Raw genomic sequence first — 20,730 nt, 5'->3', positions numbered from 1 at the left:
AGTGCTGAGGCAGAGCATTCCAGGATATTCGACCTCTCCACATTGAAGGAACGACCGCCTACTTCCAAGTCAGGTTTATGTAAAAACCTGGTACGTGATACTCCCACATTCCTACTGCCCTTTTGATTGATATCACAGGTTTGGAAAGTGCTGTGAAAAGCGCTGTGAAAAGCAATTTAGCATTGCATCCTGTAGACAACTGGCACGGAGTTGATAGTTGAATAAATTAACGTCTAAGGTGGAGGATGGATGGGGTACTAATCAAGTGGGATGCTTTATCCTAGATGGTATTGAACTGAAACATTTTTAGAGTTGTACTCATGCAGACAAGTGCAAAGAACTCCAAACTCCTGAATTGGCTCTATTTTAAAAATATCAATTTTTGCAACTTTCTCGGTCACCTCACCTTTATTTTTGCTGTGTATTCACCTCTGCCACCAAACAGACCAAGGCCTCCAAGTAATATATCTGTATCTGCACAAAAGCGAATGGCTTCCACAGAATGAGCAGAATATCCCCATCCACCTCCATGGCCTAAAGAATTATAGCAGTTACAAATAATAATGAATACAAACTGTTTCGCAAAAATGAAAACAATTTAATGAAATCTTTGCTTACTTATATTATGAACCTACTTTCAAATCTATTAACCACACTATAGTCTTCTTTGGAGTACACTTTAGTAACTGCTTGGATCTCCTCCTCTGTATTGGTGACACCCATTTTCAGATCTTGCATAACAGCTAACGTATCCAAACAACCTGTTTCAAATTTTAAAAAGAATTATTGAAGAAAATTACAATTTATATCCACTTACATTGTTGAATGTTGTGGGCGGCACGGTGGCACAGTGGTTAGCACTGCTGCCTCACAGCGCCAGAGACCCGGGTTCAATTCCCGCCTCAGGCGACTGACTGTGTGGAGTTTGCACGTTCTCCCAGTGTCTGCGTGGGTTTCCTCCGGGTGCTCCGGTTTCCTCCCACAGTCCAAAGATGTGCAGGTCAGGTGAATTGGCCATGCTAAATTGCCCGCAGTGTTAGGTAAGGGGTAGAAGTAGGGGTATGGGTGGGTTGCGCTTCGGCGGGTCTGTGTGGACTTGTTGGGCTGAAGGGCCTGTTTCCACACAAAGTAATCTAATCTAATGGAGGGTTTTCACCCAGACAATTATAATTCTATTATATTTTCAGTTCTTCCACACCAAAATGCATATTTAGAATACATTAAGTCTTTTAATCCTAAATTAACTAGTTACAACTGAGAGCAGTTCACATAATATCGATATGTGATATTAAGGTGATATATGAGTATCACCTTAAGGACCAATTCCACAGAATATCTTAAAAATCAAAAATGTTTTAAAAACAATGCAAGAAATTTCAGCAACACTCAAATTTGACAGACAAATGAAAATATGTTATAATCTCCATTTACTTATAAGTTAGTAATCATTTTGCAAACACAAGGTGTACTACTGTTGCAGAAGTTAAAATTCAAGTACACTTTGCAAATTTTTGTTAATTTTATCTGCAAGCTTCGAGCATACAGAGTTCTTATATCAAAATGAAAGCGGGCAACTCACTCGTGAATTACAAAATTAATGTGGTACTTACATGTACACAGCAACCATGAACATTTATTTGTTTTCTTATACCAGAAGGTAATCTATCCCAGCAGCATCAACTAAATTGAATTAGCTGTATTGTCACATGTACTCAAATGAGTACAGTGAAAAGTTTACAAGTTGCCACTTACACTATCTTAGGTACAAGGTATCTAGGTACAGATTCTTCAGTACAATTTCTTAGGAAAAGAAAATTAGAAAAATAAAGAAATTATAAAGTCCAGTATTGCAGATTGCAGTAATAAATAGAAAACAGAGAAATTAGAAGCATTTCAGAACATCCTAGCATGATGTTGAGGATTTATGCATGGCAACAAGTCAACAGAGCAGACCATAATGGATTTTAAAGAGAGAAATTCAGACTCTTGAAGTTTATTTCACTGGACAGAAAGTGATGCGTTTTTTTCTTGCAGGGTAAAGAAGGATAATGGATGTGCAAGACGACAAAAGAAAAAAAAGACATTGGTTTTGAACAAACTGAAGAGTCTGCAGCTGGTGAAAAGATTGGCGAGCAGAGGCTTTAAAGTTCAACCCTCAACGTGACAAACGTATGGATTAGGATTTAAACTGATTCAAAAGTGGTTTAGAGGTATTTCCAGTGATGATTTGAAGTAAGGCCGGACTCCCGGAATGGAAACTAATATAGTCAAGAGTGTGTGGTGCTGGGAAAGCACAGCAGATCAAGCAGCATCCGAGGAGCAGGAAAATCAACGTTTCGGGCAAAAGCCCTTCATCAGATGAAGGGCTTTTGCCTGAAACGTCGATTTTCCAGTTCTTCGGATGCAGTCTGACCTGCTGTGCTTTTCCAGCACCACACTCTTGTCTCTAATCTCCAGCATCTGCAGTACTCACTTTCATCTAACTAATATGGTCAGGCAGCTCAGGGGTCTGATCTGATACAGCAGACAAAACAAGGTGATGGCCAGCAAGTCAAATAAAAAGAAATATTCACCAACAGAAATTGAAGACAATAGCATTGATTTTCAGGCAAAGAAAACTGATTATTGAGAACCTACAGGCAGGTAAACAGTAAAAAAATGTTGCAATAGTTTTGGAATTGATAGCAAGAATGATGCTAGAAATTGACAGTCGAGTGGGACACTGCTATCATGCTTGAGGATTATGATCCTTCCCTTATAAATAACAGAGGCTGAGGGGAGAGTATTAATCGAAGGAGCAGGACCCAAGGATTAAGCCATGAAAAATGATCACAAATGGAATCACATGTACAGAAGCGGCTTATCAAATATGTACCAAAGTATACTACTACCTAAACCAGTCCCACTTTCCACCACTAAGCCCATAGCTTTGAATGTTATGACACTTTAAGTAATAATGCAAAGTTGTGAGGTTTCCTGCTTCAGCTACCTCCCTGGCAGCGCATCCCAGACACCACCCAACCTTTGGGTGAACAGGTTTTTCTTCAATTCCTCTCTGAACCTTCTACTTCCACTTTAAATCTTTGCCCTTTTGATAATGACCCTTCAAATAAGGGGAACGGCTGCTTTCTATTCACTACATCCAAGCTCCTCATAGCCTTATATACCTCTATCAGGTTCCCCCACTCAATCTTCTGAGCTCCGAAAGAACCCACACTTATTCATCTCTTCATAGCTGAAATGTTCCTTCCAGAAAACATCATTTGCACACCCTCCAGGGCTATCATACCCTTCCTACTGTGGAAAAGGAAATTAATCAGCATTTAATTCCCAAGTTTAATTGCAGGTAGGAGTCAACCACAGTTTAGGGTCTGGAGTCACATATGTGATCAGGTGAGGTGGTCAGTTTTTTTTCCTCTTTGAAGAGCACATTAATGAACCAGATAAGGCTTTATACCATGCTACAGTGAATAAGTGACCATCATTGGATCAATTTTTCATCTGATTTTAATAGCTTTCAAATTTCATCATCTGTCATAGAATCAAACAATCCCTGCAGTGTGGAAGCAGGCCATTCGGCTCATTGAGTCCACACCAACCCTTCGAAGATCTCTACCCTATTATAGCAAATTGCATACTTAGCTTATGATATATTAATTGTCAACATTAAGCTGTATATAGCTATGCCCAACAACCTCTCAATGGTACTTAAAAGTCCATACAGTCTGATAAAAATTTTGAATAAATAAGTATCAGTGAAGAGGTTCTGAATTAATTTATGCACATATCAAAAATGCATACCTAGAATGTGCAAAGCCCCATGAGATCTTGTGGTATATGCTCTAGACCCTGCTGGTAAGGCAAGTTCAGGGCTCAGAATACAACATCTGTTGTGCATATCAGATGCTGCAGGAAGCCTGGCATCTGCAGTAACTGCATTATAACACCAAACTTCTTTTGGACCTGGTATGAACCTACAGGAAAAAAAGGAAAAGCTTTTTGAGATTTTAAAAGAATATTAATATCAGCATTTGAAAACTAAACATAACTTAATTTTTCCTTAGATTTACATGTCCCATTTATTTTTTAAATAACCTTTATACTTAGAAACAGGCCATTCTGGTCTTGAAACCAGTTTGTCATCACATTAGACTATGGTTGATCCACACTCTGTTTTTCCACCTCTGCTCCACATACTCAAAGAAAATTCAATCAAAAGTAAATTAATTTAAATTAATCCCATATCCACAGCCTCTTGGTTGACAGTGAGTTTCAACATCCTTTTCTATAGAAATAGTGTTTCATGCATTAACCAGAAGTGTTCAATATATGTCAGAAATTAGAGAATTTATTAATTTGGGCATTTGAAATCATACTTCAAAATCCCTACGCATTTAGAAAATCTACAAATAGATTTGCTGAAAGCTGATTTTATATTTAATAAACCTAATTAAGGATCTTGTAATCTGGATGACCAACATTGGCTTTGAATTTTCAGAGCCAAAGTCCTCGCCTAACTTCCTAAAAGTATGAACAGAAGTCTCAGGTGAATGCAAGGGGATCAATGGATGACAAAGGGCTAAATCAAAATTTAATGATTTAAAGGCATTGAGAGTCTACCAAACCAAATGGACTATAGCAGTTCAATGGAGCTGTTACTCACCTTCATGATGGGCAAACTGAGAATGGGTAATAAGTGCTGGCCTAGCCAACAACACCCTCATCTCATGAACGAATAAAAGAAAAAGGCCACCAATCAATAAATATTGATAGCTAGTCCTGGGATAGATGGGCAGATAAATGGCAACAAGAATGACGTTAGGCCACGGAATAAAGCAAAGAAGTGTGATAGATGACAGTTTCAACAGTGTCTAATGATCGAACTGTCCAATCTGTGTCATGGAAATATTTCACAAATTCAAAATAAGCAGAAATCTTAATACCTTTGGAGGACTAATAAATAATATTAATGGCAGCTTCACACAAACATTTAAGTGTGCTTAGTGTGGTTTTTCTTCCATTTACAGTAGCTCAGGATTTTCAACTAAATTTAAAATATTAAAATGCCAAGAAATGAGAAAAGAAAATCAACTTTACTAAAGTAGGAAATAAAAGTTAGAGTCTCTCTCTCATTCCACAAAACCCCTAATTAGCACAAACAGAGCTATGACAGAATTGTAAGTGTACTCTTCTGAGGAAGAGTGGTTTTTCAAAAAAATTTTGAATCAGTCCAAACATTGAACCAATTATAAATTGGGTTCTTTTACAAACTGCACTGAAGAACCTCTCAGGAGGTTTCACTATAGGTTTAATATATCAATATACTCCTACAAAACAAACAAAGAAAAAGCAAACAAATCATTTGTGCAAGCTGTGGAACCTCACTGTTATCAGAATGTGGATTGCACTGCAAAACATTACACAAATGACCAATAATGATGTTAAAAAAATCACTTAAGTTTGAATAATAAAAACTGTGGCTGTTATATTTAGTCCTACAGGCATAGAGTGACAAGCAATGAACGAATTCCTACATGTATTACTTTAGCTTCATGCAGAACACTTTTTTGTAGGATGTTACTGTATAAACTACATGCTATTGTTCAAAAATTACAAATGTGCAATGTAAATACTAGTCATCATGCTTTTCATCCTGAAGTCGAATATTTAAATTCAAATAGAATGGACAGAATGATACCATGCATAACATGAATGCTGGTTTGTAGTGCATATTTGTGCGTGCAGCTCCAAATTCAAGGCTCAGTAAATACATGTTAATAGACTGTTCAGTATCAGGCCCCCTCAAGTTTCCCAAGAAAAATAAGCTTAATTTTGAAACCCTTTTATCTCCTCGATTTGTATAAGTTAATACAAATCTACTACTGCATGATATGTCCACAAAATCCAAAAATAGTGGAAAATAATACATTTTGTGCTCAAAACATCTTTAGGGAATGCAAGATTACCTCCAAATTACATCATACACGGGATCCAAGCAAACTCCAAAACCTCGCAAGTCTTCTTGTTCAGAATCATTAAATGTCCTGCAGCTTCCATCCAGCTTATTGATTAACAGACATTTAAAGGGTGGTGGCTCAGTTATGGATGAAGGTACCAAGCCTATTTGAACAAATACCATAGATCAGACACCCATTAGACATTCAGCCATACCATTATATCTTTTCAAAACTTTTCTGATATTTTAAGTAAAAGCTAGAAAACCAAACCTCCCCCTATATTTCATCCCGAGCAACTTGTAACTTAGATGCTAATCTATAAGGCCCAATAAAGCACACTGTACAGTGAATGTACCACTGGCTTTCATAATTGCAATGTTCATACTATTTCAAATTAAATCTTTAGATTTTGTGTTATACTATTCATGTTGCAATTTGTAGTCTACATTTTGAAGCCTTGGCTCCAATATGTAATTACCTGATTTGTTCATAGCTTGGAAAATTGACAATATAACTGAATATCAAAAGGAAAAAAAAAATCTATCTTGCCTATAATGCTTCTGCTGGCAAATATTTCTGAAGTTGACAAAACATGAGAGTTGATAAGTGCTTCATCAATGCGTAGGAAGGTCTGGTCTCCACTTGCACCTAACCAGGTAGCCTTACGGCCATACTTTGAACCTATATTTGGCATTGGAGATGGTCTTGTGTTCCAGAAAGGTATATCCAAAATTGGTCTACCAAGTTGTCCTTTCTACAAGAGAAAAGAAAACTTTCAAAACATCATACATTTTCACTTCTACTAATATGAAGTTGATTAACAATTTGCACTAATGCAAATCCTTTAAAACAGAACAAGGCAGTTCAGGAGTAGGTTTTCAGTTTAATGTTATAGGTAGGTGACGCTGTGGAAGGTAGAGCATGAAGACTTTGCACGGAGAATAAAGAGTTCAGGAGGTTCAGAACAGTTCAGTGCAATTCTAAATCATTTAGTACACTTTAAATGTATATTATTATTTCCTGGGACATCTTTATGCTTAGTAAGGTGAGCAATGCTAGAAACCAAAACACTTCATAGAAGGCAAGCCCTGGAATTTAACATGAAATGATATTACTCAAGTTACAGTTATGATTGAACAGTGAATCTTCATCTTGAAAAATAACTTTGTACCAAGTGTTTTGGAAAATTTGCATTTAAGTGCAGAGCAAGAATGAGGAAATGCACCAAAAATGTCTGTGTTTGATTTCTTCCATTTAGTCTGTAATCGGACATTAAATTGCAGTAACTTACGCATGGATTGTAAACTATTGTTTTCCTTCAGCTACAGAGCATGTAAAATATTTTAAGTCAAATAATTAAGATTTTATATAAATCATTAAAATATTGCATAAAAAGCAAGTCCTAAAAAAAATTCTTACAGAGAAGCTTCCAAACGTGAAGACTTGTCCATCTGCTAATAGTAGAGCTGTATGGTTGCTGCCTGCAGTTACTTGGGTGCAAGGTGCTGGTAAGGCTTGTACCAAAGTGGGTGCCCCTCTGAAATGAAAAATCTATTTAAGCAAGGCAACAAACAGTACTCCAAAAGCACAAAGCTTTCTTGGTTTTATTTATTACCTTGAATTTACATCTCCATGTCCCAATTGTCCATGTTGCCCATATCCAAATGTATATACATCGCCATTCTCCATCAGAATCACTGTAGATTATTTGGAAAACATCAAGAAAAAAACTTGAGTAATAATGTGTGTACCAGTAACACAAAGATTGCATCCTCCAGGGAAAAAAAACCACAAATTATCTAACTTAAGTCAAAATGTTGACCAAACTGTTTATTTACACATTTTGCTAATTACACAATTTGTTGTTAAAAAATGCAACTTTTCAGAAGAGATCACAATTTAGCCAAGCAATTTTTCAGAGGTGAGAATGACCAAAGACAAAAAGGTCTGAAAATTTTTTGATGAGCAAAACTTTATTTCTGATTTGCAGTGAAATGCAAATGGTCTAGGCCATTTCAAATGAGTGCAATTATTAAACATCAAGCCCAGGAACATTAGTTACTTATTTATTTTCGATAATAATAAAAATTGCAAATGAATGTATTTGTACTAAATTATCAAACTAACTTCAAAATTTCAACATACAATGAAGTTATTGCATGTAATATGGAAAGAAGTCCAGTCCATACCAACGATAGAACATGGCTGTGCTGAATTAAGCACATGCAAAGTGAAGTAAAGGTCTATGTGGCAGTGTTATGAAACATTTTCCAAAATGACTTCATTTTAACTCTTCACCTCTTTCTCAAGGGCAATTAGGAGTGGGGAACAAAGGCTGATCTCTTCAGAAACACTCAGATCCCAGGACGAAAATATAGAAGTTTAAAAAAAATCTCTTAAGATAACATGACCCAGATGTCAGCACAAAGCACTAAAATAGCTCAGGAACATTTCATAGTTTTATATAGATTGACATAAAATATTACATCATATAAATAGAAAAATTGACCTCACTGTATTTGGGTAATATTCTGCAGTACTCTCCATGAATACTCAAGTGAGGCCTGTTTCCCATAGCCTCACATTTTAACCAGCTATTTCCCACTTTCCCTTTCTGTAGAGAAAAGGGACTTATACTTTTAGTAGAGCTACAGAGCTATGCCAGTGATTTCAGATTATATCACGGAGCCTGGATCTGTAAGGTTCCAGGCTTGTCCTTCCTCATCATCCTCTCTATGTAGTTACACACAATAAAGCCTGTTTCTGTTCACTTGAGTGTAGATCTCCCATCAGTACAATCAACCCATATACTCACTCATGACCTTCCCTCACACGCACTGAAGACCTCCTTCCCAACTGCAGAACCCTCTATACTACCTGGATTTATCCACCTTTCCCAAATATGCGATGAGCTGGAGTTGCAAAGCAATAATGATGATAGACAATGGGAAACAAAGAGTCAAATTCTAAAACTTCAAGTTTTTAATTGACATGGGAGAGAAGCTGCCACCAGGAAGCAAATTTCAAATTCTAGACCCCAGGCCCTGCGTTCTACACCTTCCTTCAAATGAAAGGGATGTTAAGTCCCTTAAAATTCACATTTATCGTGATAAAACAGTCATTGGTTTATACAGATTTCAATGTTGCAGCAATTAGCAAACACAAAGCTAAGTGAAAGCACGTCACAGCTTCATCTAAATATATCTGGAGGCAGGTAAAGAAGGGCTTTCATCCTACCCAGGAGTGCAAGAGCTGTTGGAAGCATTTCCAGACAGGAAAGTATTCAATTCTGGAACAAACTCACATTAGAGAAAAGAGGATTATTTGATATGGAAAAGGGACCCAGTTAGTGCTGAACAGTTTTCCCAGGAGTTATTTGACAGACTGCATGTAAATTCAACTCAACAACATTTGATACTTAAAATGTAAATAAAGTGAACCATTGTTAAATGCTGAATTTCAATTTACAATTTCTTTCACCTCTTATCCCTACTCAATTCCTGAATCAAAAAAGCTTCAGAACTCTATTCTCAGCCACAGTGCAAAATACAGCCCGAGTTTTCCCACCCTCTGAACTCATCGGTTTCTGTGTCTCTGCAATAATCTCCCAGCGAATCCCAATCACAGATATAAATTGGTCTGGTTGGGACAGACTCAACAGCTTGAGCGGACAGGCCATATCCAAGGAAATTTAACATTGTTAGCAAGGAACGGTGTGGGGGGAAAAAAAAGAAATGAAAGAAACTTTCAAATTCTCTATGATAGTTTTTGAAGAATACTTAAAATTCAATCATAGCTTCCAGTCAGATAATTACATCAGTTACAACTAGTCACACTAATTATCAGTGTCTGGAGAAGTAGGAGAGACAAATAATCAATAGTTGAACCTTTTGTTGTGCTCTCTCAGGAATTTGCACATCAACATATCTGAAACATTGAATGGGGAAAATTAAAGTGCTGGTTACTGATGTTAAGTATAATTTAAAACTAAATGATATCATCTTATGATGTAATGCAAACTTTGTCTCAGTTTACATTACAAGTCTTACAATTTGCTGGTACATTAGCAGATCCTGGTCTTATTCAATGCATTTCATGTTATGAATATCTTTACCCAGAGTTAGGATTAAAACACAATCCTGTACTTCTACTCAGGAAGATCTCATGGAACAAATTATGGTCACATGAACTTTACACAATTTTTTTCTCTTGGGATTATAAATAAATGTTTTGAATTCAAACTGGTGACCTGTAAACAAAGTTCCTTTGGAATCTTCATAAAACTATTTTGTGAATTTTATAAAGAAATTTATTTTAAACAAGCTTCTTTTAAAAAAAACATTTAATTTGTCAATGTTAACAGATGCAAAGTATAAATAATTTTATTAAAATCGTCAAATTTTTGATAATAGCTGAATCATTTTAATAATCAATTGGAAATAAAATAAGGCTAGATAACAGACATCAGTTATCTTAACTGTAATTAGAGTCTACAGAAACACTGGAGGAAATTGTACAAGGCTACTCAAAATGCTTAACAAAACTGTTTGCCCAACTCAAGAGGAGTTTGTCCAACTCAAGAAACTGTTTGCCATGACCCATGTAACAATCGGCTGTGACTTGAAACCCAGCATGGAATATACAGTTAGAGTAAAAGCAACTATTTTGTAATGGGGTGGTCAATCTCCTGAGTGAACTGTCTACAAAAGGTGATGTATAATTTTCAAGTTGATTGGTTGGTCATCCAGCAAGCAACACAACGATATTAGTGAATTATGCTTTTGAACTTTGGGGTTGGGGAAATGGATCAGAATGTTCTTGTCCAGCACTTTAAATTCCCCTATCAAGAGAAACTGTACTTCAAAGTATTTCAGTGAAAACAGAAGAGTCTTCATACTTCTCATGCACATTAAAAAGGCATTCAGCTTTTTTCTCTATTTATTCAAATCACCCACATAGTATACATACCTGAGTGATGGAATCCACAGCTAACCTGGACTGCTTGGAGCTCATAATCAAGACATAGAGCCCCTGGAGGATATGTTGTAATTTTGCTGGTGTCTTTCTCCCCCCTTTCTCCATTGGCATCTGAAAAGCAATGGCCAACCACAGTGTAATCGAAACACTGAAAGAGCAAGTAGTCACAATATTTGAATCTGATGTTTATTGGCTATTCTTGACCACAACACATGACAACTTAGGTTTCATCATAAAGCCAAACACACTTTTCTTAAATACTTTGCAAATTTTAAAAATGAAATTTATGTTCTTCTATTATACTATTATATTATGCTAAGCAAACATTTGAGTTACCATCCACCCTTAAGTTTTCTGCAATTTTAAAAATGCAAGGTAACAATGGAATCAAACTAAAAAACTATTTCATTGAATATTTCTATAAGGCAAAATGTGCAGCTACTTCAGACTAAATTATTTTGATATGTGATGTGAAAGGGTCCCAGTTCTGCACCATGTCCATTTACCTCAAGGAAAGTCAAAATTCTAACTTTTGCCGGCGGAAAGGGTAGCAGATATATGGAAAGTCTTTCTTTAAACTCATGTTCCACTGGAGAAATATACAAATAACTATTAATGAGAGCTTCAATGATAACACCAAAAGGTCCCTAAATCTCTCCCTCTCTTATTTTGGTTTGGTCAGCAGCATGTCCATCACATGCTGAATACAGCAGTTTAGGGACATAGAAACTAAAGCTCAGGAAAAAGCCAAACAATAACATGTTCATACACTGTTTTCTACAGGAATACATTCCACCTGACCCAGCTCAAATCTCAGGCTCAAAGTGGCAAAGCTAAGCTTAAAAAGTCACAATGTTAGGCCACCAAAATAAAGTTATTTAATCTAAATTGGTCTGTACCCTACATTTGCTTTCTCTTACTTAACTAGTATACTATTCCATTTATTTTTCCACTCATGTATTTAGCAGATTCCTCTTCATACCAGGTTCTCTCTAAGGGCTAATAGGCCTACTCCTGCTCATCAGAATGTGCTATGTGCTAGCAAGTTCCATTTCTAACCACCCTCTGGACATACAGTGTACTTTTCTAAAATTATTAAGCAACACATTATATTTATGACTTTACTTCTGAATTTCCCTGTGAATGACAATAACTCATTGTTATGTAGCTCAAGTGCAATGAGTCAGAGTGAGCATGTTAATGTCATGCATAAGGTAAATGCTTTGTGCGTTTTAGAAGTCAAAACCACAAGCTTCCATTTTATTATGACACCAAGGCGCTTCTGCACTTTAACCAATTTGAACGGCATGAGGGCAGGGGAGATTAGGGGATGAGAAAGAAGAGACAGGTGGGTTAAGGGAAGGGAAGGGGTGTGGGGCAGGAGAAGAAAACTGGGGTGCAGGAACAAGGGGTGGGGGGGGAAGAGAGGGTAATGTGGGGGGGGGGGGGGGGGGAGAAGAGAAGGAGGGAATGGGGGGGGGAGAAGGAGGAAGGGGAGGGAGGAGGCGGCGGAGGAGTAACCAGGCAGGGAGGGGGTTGGAGGACAGGAACAAGGGGGGGTTGGGGGAAAGAGGGGAACAAGTGGTGGTGTGGGGGGGGAAAAGTGGGAACAGATGATAGGATGGCACAACACCAGGCATGCAGGCACATTAATCCAGCAACAGATTTCTGACTGCTTTGTGCAAAAAAAAAGTGGCCAGCTGTGGATCCCAGACATTACCAGCTTGAGAACAGCTCTGATTGGTTCCTGGGCAGGTGAACAGCTTGGGTGTTTCCAATGGAAGGTGTGAAGCCTCCAGACTGTTGAAATGAAAGGCTCTTTTTGTCTGTCTGCACTAAAAAGTACCTAAAGTCCGTTATTTTCAACTACCAGATGCTGGAAGCTGCAGCCTTTTAACACTAATTTATAGGCTTTGTATTTAGTGTACCAATCATGCTATGCCATTTCCAATGGAGTGAAAGAACCTGAAGAAAATTGAAGGACAGGTGGTCTTGGGAAGTAAATAGAATATCTCACTGAACCCTGTTATGCTACTGAACTGTTTCTCCCGAGTATTTTTCCCACCATCTGTGCAACCAATATTTTTCTATTTGTCCGTGCCTAAGTGTGGGAGCACGCAAGTGCACACACCTAGGGGTTTACCAGTTTAGAGTCTCAACTAGCGGTGTTATGTGGTGATTGTTACAAATAAATACATTCTATGAACTAACAGTTGTTCTTGTGAAGTACCTGAATCTGACTAGTGTTTTAACCGGATTCTGATAAACAGACAAATTGGGGTCTTTGCATACTTTGATTACATCATTAACTTGTGTGGTCACTTCAAGAATCTGTGCATTTTCCCAAATGGACTGTAACAAAGCACAGTAGAACTGCAGACTAAAGCTACAAATAAAGTTGGTTTCTGAATTGAAAAGTACTTTCAATCCAAGCATTCCACTGTGAAGCAGCCTGAAGTTACATTGAACAACAAACAAAGAAGTAAAAGAACCACTTATTCTGCTGTGGGGCGATAAGTAACCAGTATGACACTGATAAAGGCAAGAAAAGTTATTCTACCATGCAGTTCAAAAGGGATCATAAAACAGCATAAGCTAAATTGTTAAACTACCAAAGTGTTCACTACTTTTTGAGAGATCTTAACATCTTGTATGTGTGGACGCTAACTGGCGGTTTGCAAGAGGAGCTCAGAGCTGTACTTCTAACGTTGACTGGAATAATGTATGATCGGATTTATTTCCAATTGCATGAATGAAAATCACTTTCTCTAGAAAAACAAACTGTGAGGGTATAAAATTTTAACGCATAAGCTGTTAATAATGTAAATCAAAATAAAGAAGTGTGTGTGATATGGCTATATGATGACTACCAACTGACAGAATCCTGTTTACTCAAACTTATGAACCATTTGGAAATGAGAACTTTAAAAGAAAAATAATTAAGATCAGAAAATAAAGCACTGCCACTAGGATTTCAGCAAGGAAGTGTGCACAAATCAGTCTTTCAACTGTGCTAAGACAAACACCATGATTATCCTTCCTAGTTTCTAACTGAACTGCCACATATGAATACAAAGTATGGGTAGTCACTTGACACTGATGGAAACAAGTTGAGACTGTTTATTTAAGAGCAACATGCAATGTTAAAGCTGACATGCAATTAAAGCTGCAAGTACAATCAAAAAGGTATATCAGTGCCAACACTAAAGGAAGTTTGGTGACAATCCCATCACAAACAGTACATTTAATTCGAAAGATTAACCCAAAAAATTAAAAAAGGTTCCTTGAGCTAGAACTCAATACACATTTGTACCCAAGTTGGTCCAATATTTGAGTAATGAGATCAAAGATCAACATATACTGATGAATTTTGTGGATTTGTTTTCAAGTGGAAATTTAAATGAATCAAACAGACTGAGCAGAGTTCAGGTACAAGAAATTTCACATATTTAATCCTTGACAGTAAAAACAAAATGAATGCAGCAATTATATCTCTTCCAAATATTTGACCTTCCTTTGCCCAAATCAGAAGAGATTAAATGAGAGATTTTTACATCACACAAAAAGCAGCAATTTGCAGGAGCATTCTCATCATGAAATAACTACTGCATCACAGTGCTTCCCTAATCAAAGTAGAAATCAGGCCAAATTACTTTAATAATTCAATAATCTAATTTTTTTTGTAACCCAAGAAATCTCCCAATTCAGAAGCAAATCAGCTAAGGGAAGTAGGCAACTGAATTTTCAGTGAGGCTCCGAACCTACAAATCATCAATTGTAGACCATGAGCTACGCTAAACTGCACATCTCACCATTATTTATTAAATGAAGCTTGCGTGAAAAAGGTACAAATGCAATACAGGAAACCATGAACAATGAGACATTTGTGACAGGAAAAGATTAGTAGCAATTATCAAAACATATCAACTCGCAGGTTTTTTCCTCCAACTCAAGAAAGAATACACAAAGCCCAAATACAATGTAATAACGCACTGTATAACAATCCGTAAATATAATTCACATTTTAGCAAAAATTTATTTCCCTTTCTCCAAAAAGGATCTCCATTCTTCATAATGTATTTGCACAAATTCGAAATAAAACGAAGAAAATGGAAACTTCAAAGCAGCAAGAAGCATTCTTTCTTGTACAAACAAAAGCAACCAAACGTTTGTATTCAACCTAAACAATCTTAAGCCAGAAAAGTTTTATTTTCTCCTCGGCTTACTCAACATCAAAACACAAAAGCAAAATCAATTTTGTACAGTTGTCCACATTAGACAGAGACTCAGCTGATAGAAGAATATGAATGGCAGGATAGGTTATAGTCTTCCAGCCAGTAAGGAAGGATGACCAAATACCTTTATGCTTGTCCCGTTTATGCTTTAGCTTTGATGGAAGGGGTCTTAGTCTGGCTATGGCCTGTTCTCGATGGTTCAAATAAATGGGACCAGGAAATACAATGGGGCCTGAGGAGAAATAACTTGCACATGCATAGGAAAGCTCACAAATGAAATAATTGTTAAAAACAAAAAGAAAACGCTTATCTATAATATCAAAAGAGAACGGCATCCACTGAATTTGAGGCTTTAAGAGAAAAAAAAGAGACTACATTGTAGATAGCAGATAACCAAAAAATAAAGAAAAAGTGTCAACAAATGGTAGAGCGTTAACAAATCATTAACATGATAAATTTTAAACCAATTGCAAGGTGTTGCTTAATCAATGACTGTGCAACTTAAAATCTGAACAAGTCTCAATTATAAACCTGTGTATTTGAATTCAGTCATTTTATTTCTCATCATCATTCTTTTGGTGTCATTAGGTCAAAACCTCGGAACTCCCTCTCCAACAGCGTTGTGGGTCTACTGACGACACAGGGACTGCAACAATTCAAGGAGGCAGCTCCCCAGCACCTTCTTCAAGGCCACTAGTGATATGCAATAAACACTACCCCTGCCAAGCAGCTGCACATGCCGTGCATAAATAATAAAAAAAACTACAAATATGCCCATCCATAAATTTATTGAACCACTTAGAGAAAAATGTAGTTGTGCATACCTTGTTTAGCAAAGTAGTAGATACATACACAACCAAATCTTTGTACTATGATTATCATGCTGCTGCTTTGAAACTACAACCAAGCAAACTACTCTATCACAACACACTGCTCTAATAATTCATGATACCCCTCATGGCGGGAAGTTAAGAGCACTTAGTGATTTAGGAAATCCAGTTGTAGCACATGGTCTCAAAATGTTTTAAAACTTAGTCAAAGAAGATCACCATCTTTTTGAGAATGGTACCTCAAACAAATCATTACTTCTTTTTCTTGTTGCAACTCAATTTAGCTGTACAGTTGATTCTGATATAACGTGATAGTTCAGTTTTTGTGCGATCTTGCATTATAAGAAAATTGCACAATAGTTGTACCATTTAAATTAATGGGGCCAGAATTGCATTATAGCTAATACAGGTAAGGAAAGTTTGTTCTACAAACAACGGTGTAAATTCTTCAATCACGTTAAACCCAATTTGGGTTGAGGAAGCATGCGTTATAGCAGAAATGACTGTATTTGGAGCATGCCTTCACCTAAACATGTTCTCAATAAAAGACATTGTACATCTCAAGTAGCAATTAGAGTCTTGAAAAATATGCTTGTAACATTTTACAAGGTAATAAAGTTATAGCATTTTGCACTATTTTAAGACAAAGGGAGTTAATTTTTATGTTTCTTACATCTAAAAGTTTCAACACTACATTAGCTGACAACTGAAGTAAAAATAAAACCAAAAGGGCAAATAAATTCTATTATTACTTGAAAATGAACATTGCAACCCAGAATATTCCTTCAGTATTGTACAATTTTCCGAGATCTAATCTTTAGATGAGATGTTGAATTGAGGCTTCTTCCGCCTATTCCTACAATTTAGAGAGACATAAAACATCCTGTGACACTGTTTAAAAAGTAGCAGGAAATTCTATGATCTTACAAATGTTCATTTCTCCAACAGAACCAAAAATAGTTACTAATCTCCCAATTGTTTGTGGGATCATTCTAAGCTTCGAACAACTGTTATATTTACCAGGATAACAATACCTGTATTTTAATGTAATTAACTGTACATGAAACACTTCTGAGGTGATAAATAATGATAAGGAATTACATAAGGAAACTAAGCTTTCTTTCAAATCCGAATTGGGTTAGAATTCAAGTCTATTCATATCACAGTGGTTGAGTGGAGTAGTCATGCCCTGTCAAGTAAGCTCTCAGCTTTAAAGTAACAGAGTTAGCAATAGCTGCTGCACTTGCCTACAATCAATAACAGCAAGGATGCAGGATGGACTAACAACAATTATGTATGTTAACCTCTGCTCAAGCAACTCAGCTCATGAAATCACATGGTAGGAAATAAGCCCTTAACTAGCAACCTTTTTTTAAAAACACTTTGTTAAAGCTCTTCATTTGTTCACTTGAAACATTTCCTGTCCTTCTCTCCTTCAAAACTCATCATAAAATGACAGCTTCATCCAAGCTTTTGATTACCTGTCATAATACCTCTGGAAAATGGACCCAAATTTTGATTGATAACAGATCCAGAGAGTTCTTGAGCTAATTTAAGTTAAAGGCAATATATACATGTAAGCTGTGGTGGCTATGGTGCAATATCTTTGTCAGGGAATACTTCTTTAGATCAATTGAAGTGTACTACATATTGTAACCAGGACACTATTAATTAAGATTACATCCAACTTCTTAATCAGATAAAGGTGCACAGCTTTAACAACTAAAAAATGTACTACAGCCATCAGTTGTCGTCTTTTACATGGCTCAGCATGACCCTTCAAATCCTATTCAAGATTAATAAAGAATCAACAATAATGCAGAATACTTAATGTATATAAAGAAGTTTTTTTTAAGTTTGTGCTGGAACAAACACTTTGGATAGATACCAGCTGTTATTCAAGTCTTCACAAAAAACATACCTCTCACTTCTTCTAGTCTGTGCCTTCTACTCAACCGTTGTCTTTTCTCTTCTTGTCTTAGTTGAATATGTTCTTCTATATTAACACCTGGTGGGACAGGTCCTGCTAAAGAAATCATAATTTGTTTGATTAAAACAAAAAAGTGTGACACTCTTTTAATCATTCTTCCATTTTTCTAGCTTTCATTATAATCTATAACAATAAGACAAATTCCCAAACCCCTATTTATTGGAGGTTATTCGCAGCTATTTCTTATTGACGGTCACTTATTAATTAATTTTACACAGATGTGGGTTTTAGTTAAAGTTTTCCTCTGCATTTTAAAAGTTAAGTGACAGTCGTCAATTCTCTAACAGTTCAATATAATATTTACTGTACTGTGTAGAGCTGTCAATTATAGGATAATAGCTGCTGAAATCTGTTATTCAGCCCTTCTAATCTACTCATATACATAATATGATGCTGACATAAAGCATTATATAGGAATGCGACAAGATGAAATGGTTTTCAAATATTAGGACCCCGAATATCTAGACAAAACTCATGGAATGAAGTGAAAGTGCAGTTAATGCTGACAGCTCTTGTTTGTCTACATATCAAAGCAGAAATTTCAAATGAATTAAAAGCCAAGTAGGTATGCATTTAAGAGAGACAATTATAATAACATCATTCAGGAGGGAAGGGGAATAGAAGTAATAGTGAGAAAAAAATCCCTATAGGTAAAGGTTCTAGAATGCTGGATATTTTATTGTACGTCTCGATATTGTGTCTTAAGAATAAAGTGTTAAGCTACCAGGTGACAGTAAATGTCAGAAAAGTTGATTTACATTTCAAAATAAAACTCACCTAAAAGTAGATCTAAGGGGATCATCTCTTTAACAGCATCAAGAATTCCCCTCTGCCTTGCCTCTTGTCCATCAAGTTCTCGGGCACAGGCCTTACAGCAACCGCAAAGAGCGCAACCAGACTCACCAGACCCACATCCACAGAGCCTAAAGCAGATCATGGTAAAAATATCTTACTAAAAAAAAAACCTCACGGTATGTGTCCTTGACATTCATTACAACCCATTAACAGAGTTACCTATTCATTTGACATTTTTCCTCAGGTACAAATTAACAGATGCAGCACCTACTTCACATGTAAGATGACTTCTAATGAACTGAAGATATAACAGCAAAAAAAAATACGTCAGTCACTAACATGGAAATAAATACACAGCAGTGAAATCTGAGCCAATAAGCAGTATTAAGTTAAAATATGATCATGGGTGGTGCAACAAATAGAGAATGCTGCAGAAACTCTTCAAGTCTGACAGCATCTGTGGAAGAAGAAACAGAGTTAATAATTTGAGTCTGATTTCACTCTTCTTCAGAACCGAAGAACTACATTTGTTTCAGAATTTCAGCACTGCATTATTTGGTATTTGTTTAACTGATGATGTAATTGATTTGAACTTCTCCCGAACTGGAACCTGAATAAATCATGTTAACTGCTAACTTCTAATTTTGCAAAGAAAACAAGAAAAGCAAATGTTTCACAAACTGAGCAGCAGTGTTTCAATTGCGGTGAATGCATAACACAAGTGCATTTTGCTCAGAGCAAAGATTGAGCAATAATCTTGCTTGAGCATTAAATGAAGACCACCTCTAACCAGGTAACCAGTAAGAAAAACATCCACCTGGAGACATTGTCCATAATCACATTTATCAGATGATCATGCACCATTCTGATTTGTAGAGAACAGTTTGCTATAAAACACATTTAGTTCTTTGAATACAGTAGCAAAGAATTCAGGCAAGGCAATACAAATTAAAAGCTAAACTCCATGAACCAATTAATTAAACGTTGAGCAGCCATCAAAAACTAATGAATAATTATTTTGTTTTCCATTAAGTTAAAATTATACTAGAGAACTCTAAGCCTGAGCAAAACGTTGAGCACAAAGATTAGATTAGATTCTCGACAGTGTGGAAACAGCCCTTCAGCCCAACAAGTCCACACCACCCCTCTGAAAAAAACCCACCCAATCCCATTCCCCTACCCTATATTTACTCCTGCCAAAACACCTAACACTGTGGGCAATTTAGCATGGTCTATTCACCTGACCTGCACATCTTTGGATTGTGGGAGGAAACCGGAGCATCCGGAGGAAACCCATGCAGACACACAGTGCCAGAATCGAACCCAGGTGTTGTGAGGCAGCAGTGCTACCCACAGAGCCACTGTGCCACCCGTAAAGGTTAGAAGTTTGACTTGCTTACATTCACAAATGATCATACCCATTCTTATGGCAAAATTACTTTACTGACAGCATACTTCAAGAGTGCTAATGGTCGTGTCATTTCTGACTCCTTCAATCACCAACACCAGGTGAGGTTGAATTTAAATTTAGCTCGTGTCTATGAAGCTTTTTAGGATGGCCTGCATTTAATCGAAAAAATTAAGTCCAAACTTTCACTTGGGGGCCCACAGAGAACTGAACTCCTTATTCAAGCACATCTACACCTGCTAATAGTTGCGCTGATTGGATGAGTTTCCCGATATTCCTAAAAAAGTCAGATAAAAAGATAACTCTCTTAGAGAGTATCTTGAGAATGACGATCTATTCCTCCAGAAGAGTGTGAGATTTCAAAAGAGGATTTTTTTGCATAATCGACAATTATTCCAATACATGCGATGTCAGTGGCTATGAAAACACAATGTTAAATGAAAGCTGCATTAATTATATTTAAAAAGTTCTTAGACAAATATGACAAGGAAGCCACTGTCAACTATGAGAAATAAAGAACTCAAATAAAGCCAAGTAT

General features: G+C 36.6%; 1 protein-coding gene across 16 annotated transcripts in view; it reads right to left on the bottom strand.

Annotated features, from left to right (window-relative positions):
* Positions 1-20,730, bottom strand: part of mycbp2 (MYC binding protein 2) — a 253,347-nt gene that overhangs the window by 131,630 nt on the left and 100,987 nt on the right. For 13 of the 16 annotated variants that reach the window (XM_072577934.1, XM_072577936.1, XM_072577938.1 and 10 more), the window contains exons 16-26: positions 18,767-18,912; positions 17,921-18,025; positions 15,294-15,401; positions 10,926-11,045; positions 7,573-7,654; positions 7,377-7,494; positions 6,507-6,711; positions 5,967-6,120; positions 3,802-3,974; positions 636-761; positions 407-534 (exon numbers count right to left, since the gene is read on the bottom strand). In XM_072577934.1, the coding sequence (XP_072434035.1) occupies positions 407-534; positions 636-761; positions 3,802-3,974; positions 5,967-6,120; positions 6,507-6,711; positions 7,377-7,494; positions 7,573-7,654; positions 10,926-11,045; positions 15,294-15,401; positions 17,921-18,025; positions 18,767-18,912 (1,465 nt within the window). The remainder of the gene's footprint in view (positions 1-406; positions 535-635; positions 762-3,801; positions 3,975-5,966; positions 6,121-6,506; positions 6,712-7,376; positions 7,495-7,572; positions 7,655-10,925; positions 11,046-15,293; positions 15,402-17,920; positions 18,026-18,766; positions 18,913-20,730) is intronic. The other 3 variants (XM_072577937.1, XM_072577942.1, XM_072577944.1) reach the window with 3 other exon arrangements.

This window comes from Chiloscyllium punctatum, chromosome 9 (assembly GCF_047496795.1).
Source record: "Chiloscyllium punctatum isolate Juve2018m chromosome 9, sChiPun1.3, whole genome shotgun sequence".
In the NCBI taxonomy this organism is placed as follows: Eukaryota; Metazoa; Chordata; class Chondrichthyes; order Orectolobiformes; family Hemiscylliidae; genus Chiloscyllium; species Chiloscyllium punctatum.
The sequence above is the reverse complement of the archived record's forward strand: the minus strand, read 5'-3'. Positions and strand labels throughout refer to the sequence as shown.